At 45.6% G+C, this 19842-nt stretch overlaps 1 protein-coding gene and 1 long non-coding RNA gene across 3 annotated transcripts in view; one reads left to right on the plus strand and one right to left on the minus strand.

Moving 5' to 3' along the window:
- LOC118903352 overlaps positions 1-12447 on the minus strand; it is a 63831-nt gene extending 51384 nt beyond the window's left edge. Inside the window, exons 1-2 of the long non-coding RNA XR_005021785.1 lie at positions 11915-12447; positions 8807-9056 (exon numbers count right to left, since the gene is read on the minus strand). This is a non-coding gene — a long non-coding RNA (uncharacterized LOC118903352). The remainder of the gene's footprint in view (positions 1-8806; positions 9057-11914) is intronic.
- Positions 12448-12545: 98 nt separating this feature from the next.
- DUSP22 (dual specificity phosphatase 22) overlaps positions 12546-19842 on the plus strand; it is a 47706-nt gene continuing 40409 nt past the window's right edge. The window contains exon 1 of one of the 2 annotated variants that reach the window (XM_036868345.1): positions 12546-12947. In XM_036868345.1, the coding sequence (XP_036724240.1) occupies positions 12927-12947 (21 nt within the window). In that variant the 5' untranslated portion in view covers positions 12546-12926. The remainder of the gene's footprint in view (positions 12948-19842) is intronic. The other variant, XM_036868344.1, reaches the window with a different exon arrangement.

Consider the following 19842-nt stretch of genomic DNA (forward strand, 5'->3'; position numbering starts at 1 on the left):
ATTCAAGAATTTAGTTTTATAAAATTAAACCCGTATCTTCTCTGAGTTAAAAGGAAACTATGCTTTCCCGAGACTCTCAGACATGTGCCTGGCTGTGCCCAGTATTACCATTTTTTTGTTTTGGTTTGGTTTTTTTTGGGTAGTCTATACTCTAAGAAGACAAGGAAATTTCTCTATTGCTCCCTGTTATTCTTCAGAATTATATCTGGAGTTGTGGTTCCTCTTTGTTGCTTCCTCCATCAACTTAGACAAACTCAGCCAAGCAGAGACAAATATTTAGCAGATGTTCTTCTTTTAGCAGAATTAGAATCACAGTAGATGTCTAGAAATGTAAGTGTGTGAAATAAAAAACAGTAAGTTCTAATCTGTGATTCTATTAATCAGTTCAACGTATGGAAAAATTTTTAATATTATTAAAAATTAAAAACTATTTTATTATTTAAAAAATGGTTGTTAGAAATCCATGCGGGGTTGCTCTGTAATTATCTCTAATGAAATACAGTGTTGTAAGTAAGTGTGCACAGTACAGAGAGAATTCACATTGGAGTAGCGGTTAAGTGCTGGTGCCCTGAAGCCACACCACCTGGTAGAAATACCACACTTTCCACTTACTCAGCACATGATTATGGGGAGTTACCCTCTTTTAACTTTAGTTTTTGGTCAGTTAAAATGGGAATCATAGAACCGTAAGCGTTAATAACCCATACTAATGCTGAAAAATTATTTGTTGTGTATGTAAAATTCAAATTTAATTTTTTTTTTTCCTGACAACCCTACCCATACTTGAGCTGCCAAAGATATGCAGAATAATCTGACTCCATGGGAAGAGGGGAAGCCCAGTCCTGGAGTCCCAGGCGCACAGGACCCACCTGAGACTGAAGCTAGACCAGGACAACAAAGCAGTCTCCTGTTTCCCATCACAAAGATAGTGAGCGCTAAGGAACAAGCCACGGCCGTCTACCACTGGGAGGTGACATATTTACACAGAATTTCTTTTATTGTTTTTGTGAAATTCAGATTTAGCTCTAGTTTTACTTGCTAAATCTGGTAACCCTAGTGTTGCAGTTCCCAGCCCTCTCCCAGTGGCAGGAGCCCTCCAAGGTACTGGTATGGGATCCTGGGCCAGGACTGTTTTCTGTCCCTCCCCCAAAGATAGATGGTTTTTATTTTTAATCTTTCCTCAGACACAACGCATGCTCCTTCGTGCACGTCCCTCTCCCAGGAACGTAAAGCTTTAGTCGCAAAGGGGAGAAAGGCCTGGATGGGACTCGGATTTCCCTGGGCTGGCAGCACTCCCCTCCTCCACGTCTGCGCCCCACAGGGGCTGCCTTCCACCTCCTACCCCCAGCCCCAGTCGCACCCATAGGGATCGGATGGAAGTCTGTGGGGAGGAGCCTGTGAGTGGGCACAGAGTCTCCTCATGCCACCTGGGGGCCTTTCACTCGTACTTGGCCTCTAGCAATCTGTTACCAAAATTTTAGCTCTTACCTACTTGTACGGTGCCCGATATCTTTTCCTGCTATGTTCTACCATGGGTGGGCAAGTGCTTGTGTCCTGTCTATCCTTGAAAGGGCCTACCTTTCCTTGGACTTGGGGCTATTTAGTTTACCTGTGACCTCAGGTCTCTGATGGGTTCAAGAAAAGTTATAATTATATAGTTTATCTAGTTTTTACTTGTTAGAGTAGGAGCAAAACTCCTTATCTTCTGTATGTTTAGAACTCCTTGCCTTCCTATTTTTTATGTCTTAAGTGAAATTTCAATTAGGACATAACAAAGTACATAGTTTTTTTATTGCAATAAAGAAAATGCATGGTGCCTTATCTTTCTTATTATCCAAATATATATTAGGGGCATTTGTTTGACCAACAGTATGTTTTTGCAAGGGACTTTTAGGAGGACTGAGGGCCATTTTTCAAGGAGGCTATCTCTCTTTTATACTACTTGGCACCAGAGGAATACCTGCTGACCATAATTAGGGTTGTCAGAACTACCAAGCCACTGAAGTTGAGGTGGCTGATAAAATAAATCATTTCGAATTAAGATCTCATAAAACCATCTTTGGAGTCTCTTATTTAGAATACACAGGCATCTTTATTATCCTTACAAGTTTCGGTATTGCATAGTTCACTTCCTCATTATTTGTTGCCTATTGGAGCTCATTTGAAATGATACACTAGAAAGAGGCCTACTACATGACATGTATAATTTGCTCTACCAGTGGGGCTTGAGAGTTGTTGCCTTTATCTGGCCCTTATTCCTATTATTATTTTCTATTGCTGACAACGTAACTGGAATGTGATTTATGAGTAGCTTAGTCGTCAGGCTAGTGTTCAGTTGGGAAACTTGAGACATACCATGCCCATATTTCATTCCATCCTCTTTGGGTCACTCTTTTGTTTCATTTTTGTAACTCCATCAGCTATTCCTGGAAGACTCTATTTTATTCATCTTTCACTATTACCTTCCTAGCTCCCAATACCTATTTTAGTACTTTATGTAAAATTGGAACAATAATTGTTTGTTTAAAAAATTATTGAAATAACATGCTTATAACTATGACCTAATCATGGTGGTATTTGCTTATCTCTCAGAACAAAGGTAGGAAAAATAATCACTTTTTAGAGCAATCAAAATATTGTGATTTATGCTGTAAGATACAACAAAACTTAAGTAATCGTTGGGTTTTCTGTATTTTCTGGAGTAATTTAGCTCTGTATTTTCTACCTGCATAACCCAGAAGTATCTGAAACTCGGCATGTCCAGACAATAATCATCACTCTCCCACCAACCCTGCTCCTCCTCCTGTGTTCCCACCCTTGTGAACGGCGCCACCATCTATACAGTTACCAAAGCTAGAAACCTGGGGGTAACCCTTTGCTCTTCTCCCTTTCCAATTTCCTATATCCAATTAATCTTCAAGTCCTACGAATTCTCCCTCTTCCCTTTTCCCCAACCAGCCCTTCTCTCCATCCCCTCTGCCAATCTTTATTTAAGGCTCTCATTATTTTCCACCAGGCAATGGCCTTCTAAGTGATCTCCCCATCTTCAGTCTCACCTACTAAAATATGACATACTCCAAAAAGCCCTCAAGATGCTCATTCTAAAATCCAAATCCTGCAAAGGGTCCCCAGCATCTCTGAGAGGGAGTCTAAACTTCCTGGCATGGCATATGAAGATGTCTTTAAACAGGCTCTGCCCCCCTTCCACTGATGTCTTGCCTCTCTCCACTTTGCATTCTATGTTGCTACCTTGGTAAACCACCTCAGGTCCCCAGAGGTGCCACAGTCTCTCTTGCCAACATGCCTTTGTGTCTATAACATCCTCTTCCGGAACTGTCCTTTATTCAGGCTTCACCATCTGGCTGATGGCTACCAGGGATGCAACCTGGACTGGTGGCTTCTGAGCTAGGCAGGCTTGAGTATGAAAACTGGCTTAGCCATTTGCTCAACCTCTTTGAGCCTAGTTCTCTTATCTGTAAAAAGGGGAAAATAATACCAACCTTCCTGGACTGCTACGATGAACTAGAAATAATAAATAGAAAGGGTATGGTGGTAAAAACAACAACACACACAACGCATATTATGGTACAAGTAAGCTTCTAAGTACTTTATTCATATAAACTCATTTAGTGTTCCACACTCAGTTCAAGAGTCACCTCCTCCATGAAGCCCTTCTTGATTTTTCAAAACTTGATGAGATGTCTTTGCTGATCATTTTCTATTTGTCCCCCCGAATCCATTCTTACCCTTCTCTGTCCTGCAAGTGCCCTGGGAGAGTGTACATGTGGAACAAACCGCTTGGGCTCCTTTGCTGGCCTCCAGGTAGGTTTATTTTTTAAGTGAGATCAGAGAGCAGTTGGAGAGAGAGGCTAGGGTATCTCTTCCCCATGGCCTCCCTGACAAAGTCATGGTTCTGGCAGTGGCTGCTTCCTTCTCTGTATTAGTTTGCTAGAACTGCTGTCATAACAAAGTACCACAGACTGGACAGACAACATCTGTTATTTCTTTTAACAGCAGAACATTATTGTCTCACAGTTCTGGAAGCTGGAATTCCAAGACCAAGGTGCCAGCAGGGTTGGTTCCTCCTGAGGCCTCTCTCCTTGGTGTGTAGACAGCCGTCTTCTCCCTGTGTCCTCATAAGGTCTTCCCTTCGTGTGTGTCTGTGTCCTAACCGCCTCTTCCTTATTAAGATACGATGCTTATTTTTATAGAAAAGAAGAGCCAGCTAAGGCAGTTCTGAGCGCCCTCCTCTAAGTTCCAAAAAGCAAGTTTTACAAACTCAGAGTATATCATATTACATGGAAATTATTTATGTGCAAGTCCCTATTTCCAATGAACTTATAAATAAATGTGAGTCAAGTGTGGGGCAGTTTTGTTTTTATTTCTGTATCCTCAGCTTCTGGCACAATGCCTAGAACATAGTAGGTTTTCAATAAATGTTGCTCGAATGAATAAAAATGTCACCTTAATGCTTGGAAATGGGGTTGCAAAAGGATATCTAAGGCCATGTTACCTGGGGAGCAGTAACTAGGCTGAGGGACAGTAGGCAGTGAGGGGGATTTAAGAGGAGAAAGAAGATGCTCAATTAAAGCATTTATGTACCCAAACCCTCCACTTCATGAAAATCTAACTGCTTTTAGGAAACTGTCCATTTTCCTTGAAATAAGTACTCTTTCAAGCATTGTGATCTCGTCAATTTAATATTATAAGAAAAATCTATTAGGCTCTCATGGTTACTCTGAGATAGTTTCTAGGGAAAATATTCAAATTGAACCTAACACAACTACTGATTTGTTTTGGGGAAGATCAATGTGCATTTTTCTTCAGGGAGAAATACTGACATTGACTTTTCTTTAGCCAATACTTCCCTTCTGGAAAGTAGCAGCTGCTATAACTGTTGAGGAGAGACCAGCTCCTGCCACATAGAAGCAGCTGAAGACAGCCTGGCTCTGTCCAGTAATGGGAGACAGCTGCTCCTTTTCAACATTTCACACCTGGAACTATTTGTAAATAAAGAGGAAGGTGCTTAAATAACCATTAAGTATTTTTTCTTATTTAAAGCTAATGTGTATTTCCCCAAAATACATCATAGATCGAGGGTAACCAGCTGTCCTGGGTTGCCAAGGATTAAAGGGCTTCCTGGGACACAGGACTTCCAGTTCTAAAATGAGGGAAATCCTGGGCAAACTGGGACAAGATAGTAACACTCATGACAGATGCTTTATACTGAGTGAAAGGACCAAACTGTCCCCTCTTTTTTATGTGATCACTAAACATTTTAGAAATAAGAAATTTCATAAAATTAAAAAGAACAGAAAGTGACTGATACAAACTAAAACCACATATTTTTTTAGGAAATAGGTAAAGAGGGCTAAGGGATTATTATCTTAACTCAGTGAAACTTTACACTTAACAACTAGAAGAGAGCATGGTCTGTTTCAAGGTAGTTCTGCCTACCACAGAGTAGACATTTTACCTCTGCAGCCCTATCTTAGCCAGATATGTAATTCTGGAGATCAGAATCAACACTTATACTGACTCTGAAGTTCTAGAGTTACTATTACTCAAGGAAAAAAACCACACACATACCTTTATACCAAAAAGAAACTTCATACATGGCTTGAATAAAATAACCACAAAGCAGAGAGCTTCCTGCCCCATTTGCTTGGTTGTTATGACTGCAATGAAAATAGTGAGATTTTAAAAGCAAAAGTTCACCTTAAATTGTACATTTTTTTATTATATTCAATATCTTGCAATAACCTATAATGGAAAATAATCTGAAAATGTGTAATTGGGTTTCCCTGGTGGCGCAGTGGTTGAGAATCTGCCTGCCAATGCAGGGGACACGGGTTCGAGCCCTGGTCTGGGAAGATCCCACATGCCGCGGAGCAACTGGGCCCGTGAGCCACAATTACTGAGCCTGCGCGTCTGGAGCCCGTGCTCCGCAACAAGAGAGGCCGCGACAGTGAGAGGCCCGCGCACCGCGATGAAGAGTGGCCCCCGCTCGCCGCAACTAGAGAAAGCCCTCGCACAGAAACGAAGACCCAACACAGCCAAACATAAAATAAATTAATTAATTTTTAAAAAAATGTGTAATATATATAACTGAATCACTTAGCTATACACATGAAACCAACACAATATTGTAAATGACTACACTTCAAAAAATTATACACATTTTTAAAAGCACTGCAGTGAGGAAAGATGTCCACATACCATACTGTCTTATATATCAATTATCTATCTCCCTAACCAACCACTGCACTTGCCCTTGGGCTGCCTTACAAAACCTTGACAAGCAGGAGAGGAGATTGCTATTTAAAGTCACAAAGTTTTCTATGTTTAGAGACAGAGATCTCACATCACCTTGAAGACAAACTGTGCCTTTGAAAGGGTAAAAGCACCATCATGGACCCTTTAATTACAAGAGAGGTAAAGTAAGCACTCCCTTGTATTCTGGAGCAGAATGGGGGAGAAACTGATGCCACTATAAAGCCAAATATAAATGTTTTTAGATTGAGACATTGCTCTAGTCTGTACAGTATGCAAGTTGTGTGCTGGTGAATCAGGGCGAGCATTGCCTCAGACTTTCCTGCCCGCTTTCAGGGGTTACTGGATGTATGAGAGGTGAAAGAGAAACACACCCTAACTTCCTGTGAACTGAATACACCTCGTGCTACAGTGGCTTGATCCTCCTTGCAGCACTTGCTCCTGTGCTAGTGGTTGTCTACGCAGATCTGGAGTTGAAGCCCTGCATAGAAAGGACACACAGGTATGACAGAGATGGTAAAAAGTGCAGGCCAACTAGCACTGGAAAGGTGCCAGTCTTTGAAGAGCAATATGCAGCTCTGAGTGAAACTGTCTTGTCTGGGTGGAGGCAGGTGGTCTCCTGCAGACCAAGAGATGGTCAGTGAGAAAACACAAATGCCCTGCCGTGGATAAGAAAGAAAATGACCCTGATCTATTGTCTAGCCTGAGTAGCACTTTATGTATAATGGTCTTTCTGTAATTCACAGGGTTTTAATGATGAATGCCAAATCAAAATAATGATAAATATTAACAAATTGTCCAACAAGGTGTTGAACAATGACACCATTATGTCATATGAAATGGACTTCCCCTCTCACAATCAGTGAAATTTCTCTTGGGACATTCCATCCTCTGAGGAAACCCCCTTCTCCCTCCAGCCCCCTACCCAGACACTTTTTAATGTCTTCAGATCTAGTTCAATTTCTGTTTCACATAAAAGGGGGAAAAAAACAAACAAAAGTAACCAACATGAAGCTCTTCAGTAGGAAAGAACTCTAAAGTAACATTCAGCAGATGGGGGTCAGTTTCCCTAAGGAGAGCTGCCCTTGCCCAGCTGTTTCTCAGAGCTGGGGCTTCTCTTGCCATCTTCTCTTGTGTCTTCACTTCAGGGCCGCCCCCAACCACCAAAGGCATTTGAAGAAGCAGAAGTACGCCTCCAAGAGGGCAGCTGGGCATGCAGGTGTGGTAAATGCAGACAGATCCTCTGACCAGGGACACTTAGGGACTATCCCACTCTCCACTAGATTGCAGGCCATGTGGTCACTTTGAATAGGGTTTTAGGAAGATCTGGAGACCGTGAAAACAGTACTACAGGGAAGTACTTGGTGTGTGTCCTTGCACCCAGATGAGCTAGAATAAAAAGCAAGGCCCAAGTTGTATCTTATGCCAGCCTTGTCACACACAGATGGAAAGGACAATTATTCTACTGAATCTAAAATACATTAGTTGTTCAGATTTTGTCAGCTGTTTTGGGCTGGGATCATCAACCATGAAAGGTTTCTGGTTTTTTCACCATAAAAAGTTTTAAAGGACCTGTTTGTTGTCTCAGGTAGACCTTCCTTAGTAGAGAGAGGGAAGTACATAGGTGGAGTCAACCCATTCCAGATAAGAAAAAGAACCATAGCCAACCTGCAAGACGATGTCCATAAACCAGGAATGCTTTCCCAACCAAAGCTCAAAGAACAGCATGATGTCAAGGGCAGAATTACAGAAAGTGCTGGGCTCTGCCAACCACAGCTATGGCTGCAAATCAAGAGGAAGGGTATGGCAATACACGGGAACACTGTGTTCAATCTCTCTCTCTCTCTCTCTCTCTCTCTGTCTTTCTGTCTCTGTCTCTCTCTGTCTTTCTGTCTCTGTCTCTCTCTCTCACCAGTATATACTGCATCAGTTTCAAAAACAAAGCACAAGAGGACTTTGGTCACTCCTAGATCACAGCCATCCCACATGGAAATTGCATTGCTCTAGAAAAGGCAGGCTAAGTAGATACAGCATTGACAGAGTATCTGGCATATAAAGGGATGAATTATTTGTGAACCTTACATCTGGATAAATGCAACAATCTCCCAGTTGTGTTTTCTCTCCTTAATCAACAAACATCTGAAAGCTTCCCCACATAGTAGGGGCTATTTCAGGTGCTGGATACTAAGATTGATGACAACTTGTCCCTGCCCTCATGAAGCTTACAATTCTGGAAACTAGGTATACTGACAACACACAGGTATACATGCTACAACCTGTAGGCTGACAGTAGTGTCACCTCCCTCCAGTCTTTAGGGACCCGGGCTCTGTCTTATTCCCCCTTTGCCTGATACCCTGCCCTATAATCTGCCTCACAGCTCCATTCCTCCACAACCAGGCTTGCCTCTGCCAACCCAGCTGGGAGCTCTACATGTCAACGTAATTTCTTGATCCCCAACTACAGGCCTGCTGGCGTCTCTCCACTTACCTCCTCCCAGACTCTCCACCACGTCTCTCTGCCCTGCTTACCTACCTGGGTATTCATTCCTCCTGCTGTCTTCCCCTGACGCCACACTCTCCAGTTGTCAGCGCTCTGAGATCTGAGGTCCCCAAACCTCTTAAGTGGAAGGAGGAAACCAAGTTCATACTCAGGAGACTGCTTGGAGGGCTGGAAATTAGTGGCCTTTCAGACGCTGAGATCACTGAAGGGGCCATGCTCACGGTCAGGCTGCTCGTATGGCCCCACGCAGTCAACTGGATACGTACTCTCTTTTTGGACAGTTCTGGAGAAGCAGAGAAAAATGTTTTGTGCTTTTGCTTCAGTAGTTATAGACTCTTTTTTTTTTTTTTTTACTTATTTCCACAATTCATTAGGTTCTAGCTTCTTTTTTTTGTTTTTACTTATTTCCACAATTCATTAGGTTCTAGCTTTTTTTTTTTTTTAACTTTCAGTCATGTTTTGGTTAGATTAGCTCTTCACCTTAACTTCTTGTTCTTAATTTGTTCTAATTGGACCGTGTGGCCTGAGGATTCTGCAGAGGGCTAACATCACCTATTAGTGTACATTTAAGTGGTTATCAAGTGAGAGAAAGAGAGAGGGAAAGAGACACACAGAGAAAGAAATTTCGTCCCTAAAAGATCTCATCCCTATGGGCCCACTGCACAAACAACACCGGCAGCAGCTGCATTTGCTCTCCAAGGGCTGCAGACATTTCTGATCATCGTGACTGAGGGGTGCCACTGGCGTCCAGTAGTAGAGGCCAGGGGTACTGCTAAACATCGTACGATGCACAGGACAGCCCCACGAGAAAAAAAGAAAAGAGATCTAGCCCCAAATGTCAGCAGTGCTGAGGCTGAGACACTCCAGATTACAGTATGTTCAAAAGGCCAAGGAAGATTACTTAGCTACTTCCCACTTGGGCCAAGGTTTATCTCAATTCTCTGAACTATCAGCAACACCCGTAATGACTTGGTTGGCTCTAACGGCTGAACTTCTGCTTGTGGGCTTTTACACACTCCCACCTTAAAGTTCAAAGTTATTGCTCACTAAACACACCACTAACTGGTTATCCTTAACCACATGCGTATGGTCCCTGCTGGCCCACGTGACTAGTAACCATTCCGCACTGTGCACACATGAAAGCTTTATTTGTTTGGGAGTTGCTGCCAAAATTTGTGGTGTTGGCTGTGCTGAGACACAGGAAAACAGCAGGAAGAAAAGTAGAAGTAAAAATCTTACATGGAGTGAAATTCCACTAGGCTTATGATGCCTTAACAATTTTACGAATAAGACAGAATGCAAGTGAATAGATTCTACTGTAAATGTGAAGCAAGCCAGCTTCGTCTAGGAGTCTTCTTCCCTCCCTTCTTTCCATTATCAGCAGCTATAAAGAATAAACGAGGAAGACAGGGAGGAGCTTGGAAATGAGTCACCTGTTCAGCATGAGAGCTGAACCTGGAAATCTCTGCGGTGGTGCTATGAAAATTAAAAGAGAAAACCAGGACATGTCAAAATGGATCAGACTTTCTCTTTTCCTTTTCTTTAGTCACAGAATTGCAACACATGACAATGATAATTTTGGGGTTATGATGCAGGGAGTTGGGGTTAGCTTCAAGGATAAGGTGGACGGGAGTGCAGGGAGATAGAGTCCCTTATGGAAAACTTTCCCGACACACCACGCACGCACAGACACACGCACGCACAGACACACGTGCACACACATGCACACAGACACAGACACAAATACAGACACACAAACGCACACACACGCACACACCATAGCTGGTTCTGAGCTTAGGAGAGCTTGTTAAGCAGATGGTCTGAGCTAGAAAAATAAGTTTATAAGAAATGAATAAGAGAAAGAAAATGTTCCAAATGGATGGCAGAAGAAAAACTGGGTATGGCTCTGTCATTTATGGGCAAATACTAACTCAAGAATTGTTCATGTTTTCGAAAGTTCATCTCAACTGGAAGCAACAACAGCACAAGCAGAGGAGGGAAATACAATCGTTCACTGATTGCTGGCTAGGACCTTTGAAAATTCACAGTCCAATGCTCTATTTTAAGGAGGAAAAAATGGTTCAGAAAAGTCGATCATCTTGCCCAATAGCTCTCTGAGATTTAGGAACACAGGTTGGTCTTGGGATTCCCCAGGCAGCCCGCTAACCATGCTGTGCTGTCCATAAGCAGGAAGGAAGTAAAAGTAATGACGGTGAGGAGCAGAGAAGGTGGGCCGTCCAGGTGACTGGGAGGTGGGAGGGCAAAGAGGACGTGAAGGTGGGAGGGAAGGAACACCCCAGAAGCAAGGGACAGGAAGGGGCCTATCCTACCCACGGGGGACAATCTGGGTGCACACCAAGGGGGGCTTCCTACACAGGGGCTCTGGCACCTGTCGTGGCCCAGAAGACATCAACAAGGAGGGAAATGACTAAGATGGAGTCTGCAAGTTCTTTTCAAAATGTCAGCATTCCTTAGAACCTCACTACTGTTTCCTCAGTCTTCTGGAATCTGTGAATTTATTCCACAAATATTTACTGAACACCTATTTTGTGCCAGGCCCTGGCCCTGGCCATGTGGCTGCAGCGGTGAGTAAGACAGACAAGGTCCTTTTCCTCTGCAGGATGCTTTCTAGTGAGATAGATAGCAAATAAATACGAGAATGTCCACTCATCTTAAGTGCTATGAAGAAAACAATACAGGGTGATACGATGGTGACTGGAGGACCTCCTTTAGATTGGGTGGTCAGGAAAAGCCTCTTTGAGGAGGTGACATCTGGGCTGGGAGCTTGAAGAGAAGAGCCAGCTAGGGACTGAGATGGCTGGGAGGAGAGCACAGCCCACACAAAGGCTCAAGGCCATGGTCAAGTGATCAAGCGCCAAGGGTGGCACGTTCAAGGAACACGCAGAAAGTCTGTGTGGCTGCGACCCGGGAAAGAAGGAGGAGCAGATGAAATGAGGTCATCGGAGGTGAGCCCGGCCGTATCAGAATGAGGCATCCGTTCATTTAACAAATAATTATCAGGCACCCGCGACGTGCAGGGCATCGCTGAGGGCATAAAAATGAAACGGCTAAACGCCGAGTTCAAGGATTCTGTCCGCAGGGAAGAAGTCAGGAGCTTAGTAAGGGTGACAGAATACTTACACAATTCTGCTACAGGTTAGAAAGTATTCCACTCCAGGCAGAACCACAACGCAGACATCACCGTGTTGCCTAGCAAGGAAAGGGGCTTTCCGGAAGCAACTGTATCAACATACCCATGCAGCTACCAGAGCCAGTTTATAATCTGAAGGGGACACACTGGCCGTCCAAAGTCACGGTATGACGTCTGACATCCGGACATCTGCTCCGCCAGGGTCGGGAGGTTAGGTCATCCCAGAGATGAGTCACCGAGCCCTCCTTTCTGCACCGGGTGAGCCTTCTCGCTCTCCGTGGGTGCGGCAGGGCCGTAGGAATCCCCCCACCCGGCCTAAATCGGCAGCACTCAGAAAACCCAGGCCGGGGAGCCTGCAAGACCAAGGCTTCGATTAGCACCTGATTCACCCAGGCAGTCAAGGCAGGGCGGCGACTGCTGGTAACAGGCCCCCAGTGGCCCGGGGGAAAGGCCTGCGGGAGTTTTGGTGACCCTGACCCCGGGGGAGCGACCCGCGACACGCCTCACCGCGTAGGGGCTGCGCCTGCGTGACCACCGGCCCCGCCCCGCCTCGGAACGCGCAGGGCGACGGCGGCCGGGGCGGGGGTGCGCGTGCGCCCTGGGCCCGGGCCCCCGAGGAGCCAGGATCCTGGAGGCCCCCGCTCCCCGGAGTCATGTCCCTGCGCCCCGGCCCCCGGGAGACATAACCCCTGCGCCCCGGCCGGGCCCCTAGGAACCGCGTCCACAAGTCCCGGGGGTCGGCGTGGCAGGCGCCGGGCTCACTCCGGGAGGGGGCGGGCGCCGCGAGCCCCTTCCCGCAGGGGCGCCTGTGCCGCTGCCCGGCGGCCGGGGAGCCCGGGGGCCGCGGGGGGCAGGAGCGCAGCGGACAGAGAGGCCTGGGCGCCGCCGGCCCGTGTTGCTGTTTACGCTGCGGGCGCGCAGTGCCCGCTGCTTCCCCGCCCGCTCCAACATGCCCTCAGTGCGCCTGCCGCCGCGCCCCGGGCGCTAGACCGCGCGGCCGCCATGGGGAATGGGATGAACAAGGTAACGTGGCCCTCGTCCCTGCCCTCTGCCTCCACTCCTCAGCCCGCCTGCCGGGGCTTTGCCGGCGAGGGCAGCCCTGCGCGCCCCCGGCCCCCCGAGAGGCGGGGGCCGCCGCGTGCCTGCGTCTGCGAGGCCCCCGGGCCCCGCCGCTTCCGGCTTGTGGCTGAGAACTCGCCGTGCCCTTTAGCAGCGCCGGCGCTTGTTCTGCCCCGACTTGGGCTGAGCTCGCAAGGATTGTGGTTTCTGCCTTTTCTCCCCTCCCCTCACCCCCAGACTCGGCTCTTGAAGCATCACCACCCATATCATTACTAAAGTGGAGTAGATCAGTGTCTTCTCTTTCGTAATTTCCTCTTCCCAGATTTTTTTTTTTTTTTTCCGTGTGCGCAGATAACTTTTTCTTGTGGACAGAAAAGTTGACAGAGGCCTAAATACTGAGGTGCTTTTAATTCCCTGGGGGGCGGGGTGGGGGCGGGTGGTGAGAGCACAGATTCAGAGCTGATTTATCCGGATCCTGTGGTTTCTGCGCAGGCCGACCTGTGCCTTCTAGAACAGAAGACCCGGGTTGCTCTGCTCTCCGGCGCCCCAGACCCTTCTTCCGAGGCCGTGGGATGGTCTGTGCCTTTCCTGCCGGTGGAGGGGACCAGATTCCAGCTCTTACAGTTGAGAGTTGCCTGGGGTGTATTCATGTCAAACGCAAGGTTAAGGAGTTTTTGATCTGGTACTGCTGGTTTAAAGAAAAGACTTAAAAAACTTTTTTTTTTAAAAAAGCCCTCATCTTCACGCGTCTTTGAAACGGTCCTGGATCAGAGATTAGTCTCTGGTCTGCTTCTCTTCCCCGGTGTATTCCACTCACCCGCGTCCCCGCGCACTTTCAGCTTCCCTACTGGGTGGGTATAAAGCTGATTTGTCAGCCCTGGGGTTCTTTCAGCTGGAGTGTTAGCAGTCCAGGCAGGTAGGAAAGGTACCCACTTAACTCTTCACCTGCCACATCAAGTTCACTGTCATGGAGACTCAGTTTATATAAAAGGGCGATTGTGTGGTTTAGGCCTGCGTACCTGAGGTCTTTTGGCAACCAGAATTGTATTCCTTGTGAGGGCTTTTTTGGTGGGAAGGGTGGGTGGAAAGAGACTCTTTCTTTCTTGGATAAGTACTCGCAGTATGTATGTCCCCATTAGCACTAGAATCCGTCAGCCCCATGCGCTTCTGCTTTTTTAATGCGAACAGAACAATAAAGGGGCTTCTGCGAGTTTGTGGTCTCTGTTTGCCTTCCCATTAGTTGTGGTCACACCTCAGCTTTACTTTGTTTTTTTCCTACAGTTATTTCCACTTGAGGTGTTCACTCTCCACCTCTTTCAGCATTTAATTTGTAATATTTTTCTGTTATAACTCAAAGAACGTGTTTAGGAATACAAATCATTGCCTAAGGGTTCAAAATTAATTGCAGGCTTTTCAGCAAAAGCAGTCATATTCATATCATGATTTTTACCTTTCAAAGAAAGCACTACATTTCTTTTTTTTTTTTTTTAATTTTTTTTTAAAAATTTATTATTTATTTATTATTTTTATTTTTGGCTGTGTTGGGTCTTCGTTTCTGTGTGAGGGCTTTCTCCAGTTGCGGCGAGTGGGGGGCCACTCTTCATCGCGGTGCGCGAGCTTCTCACTATCGCGGCCTCTCTTGTTGTGGAGCACAGGCTCTAGACGCGCAGGCTCAGTAATTGTGGCTCACGGGCCCAGTTGCTCCGCGGCATGTGGGATCTTCCCAGACCAGGGCTCGAACCCGTGTCCCCTGCATTGGCAGGCAGATTCTCAACCACTGCGCCACCAGGGAAGCCCAGCACTACATTTCTTGATGATGTTATTCTCATGACCATCTTATATTGTCACCATTAAATCAATGAATTGTTATTGTGTACTTACTATTAGCCAGGTGCTGTACTGGTTGAGGGGGCTAGGGGAGGTGCAATGGTATAAAACACAGAGGTCTTTCACAGAACCTTCAGTATAGACCAACAATTGCCCAATAGAAATATAATGTGAGCTATATATGTAATTTAAATTTTTCTAGTAGCCACATTAAAAAAGTAAAAAGAAACTAATTTTAATAATATATTTAACTGAAATATGTTGAGAATATTGTTGTTTCAACATTTAACCAGGATAAAGTTACTTTTAGAATGGTTTGTATATTTTTTTTTGTACTAAGTCTTCAAAGTCTGGTGTGTATTTGATACTTAAATCACATCTCATTTGGGATTAGCCACATTTTAAGTACTCAAAGCCACTGTGGCTAATGGCTACTGTATTACACAACACGGGTTGTGTGAGTGTGTGTGTGTTTGTGTGTTTGAAAAAGGGAGAGAAAACAAACACAAGGTGGGGAGGAGTGGAGGCTCCAGAGGATAAGGTAGGCAATTTTTCGAGAGTCGGGTAAGTAGATGGGATGAGTACAACCTAGAAGCAGCATTCAGTCCAGGCCAAGGATCATGCTGGAGAAAAGATGTTTAGGCTGAGATCTGAAGAATTGCTCTAAGTTGCAAGGTTATTTAGTGGCAAAGTAGATTGCTGGAAGCGAGAAATTAAAAGGCTTAATTAGAATTTGCTCATGTGTTAGTGTGTGACTTGGAAGTAGGCTTCATTTTTTATGGTAAAAAAAAGAAAGGAATGGTTGATTTGCAGACCTCGTGGAATTAGTATAAGGTGCTAGCCATAGAAATGCTTTTCTAAGAACATTTATAGATAAAAACGCAATGCCTTTGGAACTGAAACCTTTATTTGCTGTGTGTGTGCCCTGAGGTGCCTGGGACAAGATTTATTTCCAGTCTCAACAAAAGTCGGTCATCCTTGGCAAAAGGAAACTTATGAACTAAACAATGCAGCAGTTTTTGAACACAGCATTTTTTTTGAATACAGCAGTTTTTATTTCTATTCTGTGTCCTCGTGGAGGATCTTCTCATCAATACGCCCCAGTCTCCTGTGTGGCAGAACATCATGCCCATCTCAGTTAGGTGTACACAGCGTGCTACTTGGGGAGTGTTAGGGGAAGAAGCATCTGTATTCTGGCCCGTGAAAGATGATGAGGAAACAGAGAAGAGAATACAGCAGTTGTAATCTTTTTTTTTTTTTTTGAGCCTCATACGATGTGCCTGCAGTTTATAAAATCTAAGCCTCACTATAGCCCTAGGAGTCAGTCTGTCTTATCTCACTCTCTGTGCAGATTAGGAAATGGAGACTCAGATAAGTAGCATGTCTAAGGTCCTAATGCTAGGAAGTGGCAGAGCTGGGTTTTGAACCCAGTTCCCACTGATGTTGAAGGTAGTAGAAGTCTTTTCTTTGAACTAGAATACCAGTTCATTCCAAGTGATTTCTAAAGACACTGAAAAAAGCTCCCCAGAGTCCCAAATTAGTTGCAAAATAGGAAAAGCCATCTCCTCTCTCCCTTCATGTTTGATATTGATAAGGAGGAGAGGGTTAAGTCAGGCAACTACAACTGTTTTTTCATTGTTTTTTGTGCAGTTTCCAAATAGATCCTCTAAAGTGACCAAAATTATAGTCACTAATGAACTTACAGTGTGCCAAGGCCTGTTTTGAGACTTCACCACATGGAGTAACTCATCGAATCCCCACCGCAACTCCATGAAGCGGGTGCTGCCGATTCCATCCCTGCTTCACACATGACCTGGCCAGAGCCACCCACTGGGTGAGTGGCGGAGCCTGAACTCGAAGCCCGGTGGCCTGGCTCTTGGCTTCGTGCGGGTCGCCCCGCCTTGCCGCTGAAGGCCAGTCTGTCCAGTGTCTCTAGTAGGATTAGGTGAAACTAAACAGGTTGCTGCAAGCAAATGTGTTTCTGTGGAGCCTTTGAAAATTCCTAGTTGAGTCGAAGGTCTCTCGAAGGTCTGACCCCCAAATCTTTTGGGGGAGGGCCTATAAAGAAAAGTCCTCATTGTCATCTTATTAGTCTTGAGTACTATAATAACCCGTTACAAACAAGAATCTGATCTCTCTGGCCAAGCATTCTGTTAGAGAAACGTGCATGTTTTTATCCTGAGCAACCTGAACTAATGGTCCAAAAGTGGGCTGAAGCATTACCATTCTAGGGCAGGTTGTAAGGACCCAGCGTTGGTTCAGTCCATCCAGCACACAGCTGCCCAGTCTGGTGGCCTTTTCCTTCCTCACTGCCCGGTGTCCCCTGAAAGCATCCTACCTGGTGGAAGCAGATGCTGCCCAGTATTTCATGGGCAACTTGCTCATGGCAGCGGGAGGCAACCACTTAGCTTGGTGCCTCACTTTCCTGTGAGAAGCCCACTGTTGTGAAGGAGAGGGGCAGAGCTATCGGAAGGCCTGATTTGGGGTGTCTGCCACTCCGCCACTGCGTGGGTGTGCGCTTGAGCAAGTCACTCATTGTTTCTGAGCATCAATTTCTTTATTGCCCTTGATTCATAGGGATGGTGGTTTGCTTAACTAGTCTCCTTACTTGGCTCTAGAATGAGTATAATGTTACTTCCCCCAATTACTACCCAGATTCTTGGGAGAAGCAAATGAGAATGTATTAGAAGACATTTTGCAAAGTGTGAAGTACAAATACGCACTGCTGTTAGTGTTCTTGGATTTTTCCCATCAACGGTGACAGCTATGACATCTGCTTTAGATATGGTTGACACCTGTTTGAGGATGACTTCTCTTCTTAGGAAGACAGGGGAGTACAGTTGAGAAAGGAGTATAGTCCAAGGGCAGAGGGCAAGGAGAATACGTCCCCCTAGGCATAGACCGTTCCTCAACCTCTGTACTGTTGACATTTGGGGCTGGATCATTCTTTGATGCGGACCCCAGTGGGGGCTTCATGGCGTTGTGGTGAACAACATACCAGCCTCCACCTGCTAGATGCCAGTAGCACTCTCCCCTCATGGTGACAACCAGAAATTTCTCTGGGCACTGCCGGATGCCCTCTGGAGGGTAAAACTACAGTTGAGAACCACTGGCCTAGGGTTCTCCATTCACAATCTCCTGAGCCCTGTGTGATATGGAACTGAGCCATTATCAGAAGGTGGAATAAGGCTGAAAGGTTGAGAAGCGTGGTTTTAGTTTGGAAGGGGCTGGAAGGTCAGACATCCTTGTGCTGCTAGATGCTGCTCTTTCCACAGTGGAGCCCCAGATGTGGCTGCCTTCAGAACCCATTCGTCTGTCCATTCACCGGTTCATCAGATCAGGTTATTGAATTCCTGCTATTGTCAAGGCACCGAGCTAGATCCTGTAGTGGGAAATAACGTGAAAGGCGAGACCCTGCCACCCAGATCGGTCACAGGCAGCACGCAGAGGAGTCCTGCAGGAGGGAGCGTGCCGCAAGTGGCGCGGCTGTGGGCCTGGTGGACGCGTGGTTCCATGCTGGTGGCTTCTGTCTTCTTCACACCACCCCTTGAATATTTTTTCTTCTCAACATTACAGTTTTATTTCATTTTAAAGAAATAGATGCTTAAGGCACTGTTCTAAGTGCACACAAGAGTATTCTCGGATTCTTCTTTTCATAAATGCAAACTGTTAAGTCCATGGCCAAATGGCATTAAGAAAGTCTGTGACATTTAGACCTTCAGGGAATCCACCGAAGTCTTCCCCGTCGCCCCTGGCTTTGAAACCGACAGAGTCCTTTCCAACCTAGGAAGAGTTAAGACCCCCGCCCCATGACCGTGTACTGCTGCTTGGTCAGGAATTTTATCTTACATCTGTTTGGGTGGTGCTCTCAGATTCCATGGTATCCTGAAGTACTAAGAAAAATGTTTAAAAAATAAACTCAAAATATTTCCTGTCTTAGAAGCAATGATGCTTTGTGCCCAAGTGCTTTTTTGTGGCGAAGGATTTGATTCTGTCCATGTCTCTGTGGTCAGCGTTAGTACGGTGTGGCTGTGAAGGACGCTGACCAAGAGGGGCCATGAGCGATCGTCAGACAGGGTTTCTGCAGGATGACCTTCGTCATCTCTCCCAGATAGTGTTTTAGGAGAAAACAAGAATCATTTTTGACCAGCAGAGTGTCAGAGAGTGTTGCCCTTTGTGATGTGTTTCATCACCTTTTATTCAGAGATGATCGCTGCATGTGCCCATCTCTGGGCCTGGCGTTTGGGACACAGCAGGGAACAAGGCAGACACAACCCCTGCTTCAAGGTCAATCAGAAAAGTAAGCAAACAAATGAACAAATTTTAGGTACTGATCAACGTGATAAAGAAAATAAAACAGGGTAATGTGACAGAGGGTGCCAGGGAGTTTGATGGTCAGGGAAGACCTCCCTGGGAGCTGTTATCTCGTATGAGATCTAAGTGACAAGCAGCCACCCAGGTGGATGATGGGACATGAAAATCACAGCAGAGGGAAAGAACAATGGTGTCCAAGGCCCGAGGATGGTTGGGACCAATTCTCTTCTTTTAGAGCCATAGAACATTCCCACGTTGCATTTACAGACTTTTTCCTTGATCTGTCCTTACTTCTCACCAGGTGGTGATAACTTCACTCCCCCTGTGTTCTTGCTTCTGGCTTGAGTGCAGACTTCCATGAATTCACTGGTCACAGCCACTTTGTCCCAGGTGCACGCTCTGCTCTTCCCTGGCCTCCCCCGTGAGCCAAGAGGAGCCAGGAGCCTGCTGGAAAAGTATTCCATTTCATTTTCTCTTTCTCTGTACTTAGGGATTACCAGCAACAATAATATCGGGGAAGTCAACCAGTCAAATTTTTGAGTTTTAAGTTTGAGCTGAGGCTGACTGGTGTAGAAGTTTAAATATTTACGGGCTTTTTATTCTCCTTGAGAACAAAAATGTAATTTCTCTCCCTGGCAATGGCCAGTTCTCCAGCCTTCCTGGATCTTGTTTTGTAATTTTATATGGAAGAAACTGCAGAAACTGGGATTGAGCAACT

Source organism: Balaenoptera musculus, chromosome 11 (assembly GCF_009873245.2).
Source record: "Balaenoptera musculus isolate JJ_BM4_2016_0621 chromosome 11, mBalMus1.pri.v3, whole genome shotgun sequence".
In the NCBI taxonomy this organism is placed as follows: Eukaryota; Metazoa; Chordata; class Mammalia; order Artiodactyla; family Balaenopteridae; genus Balaenoptera; species Balaenoptera musculus.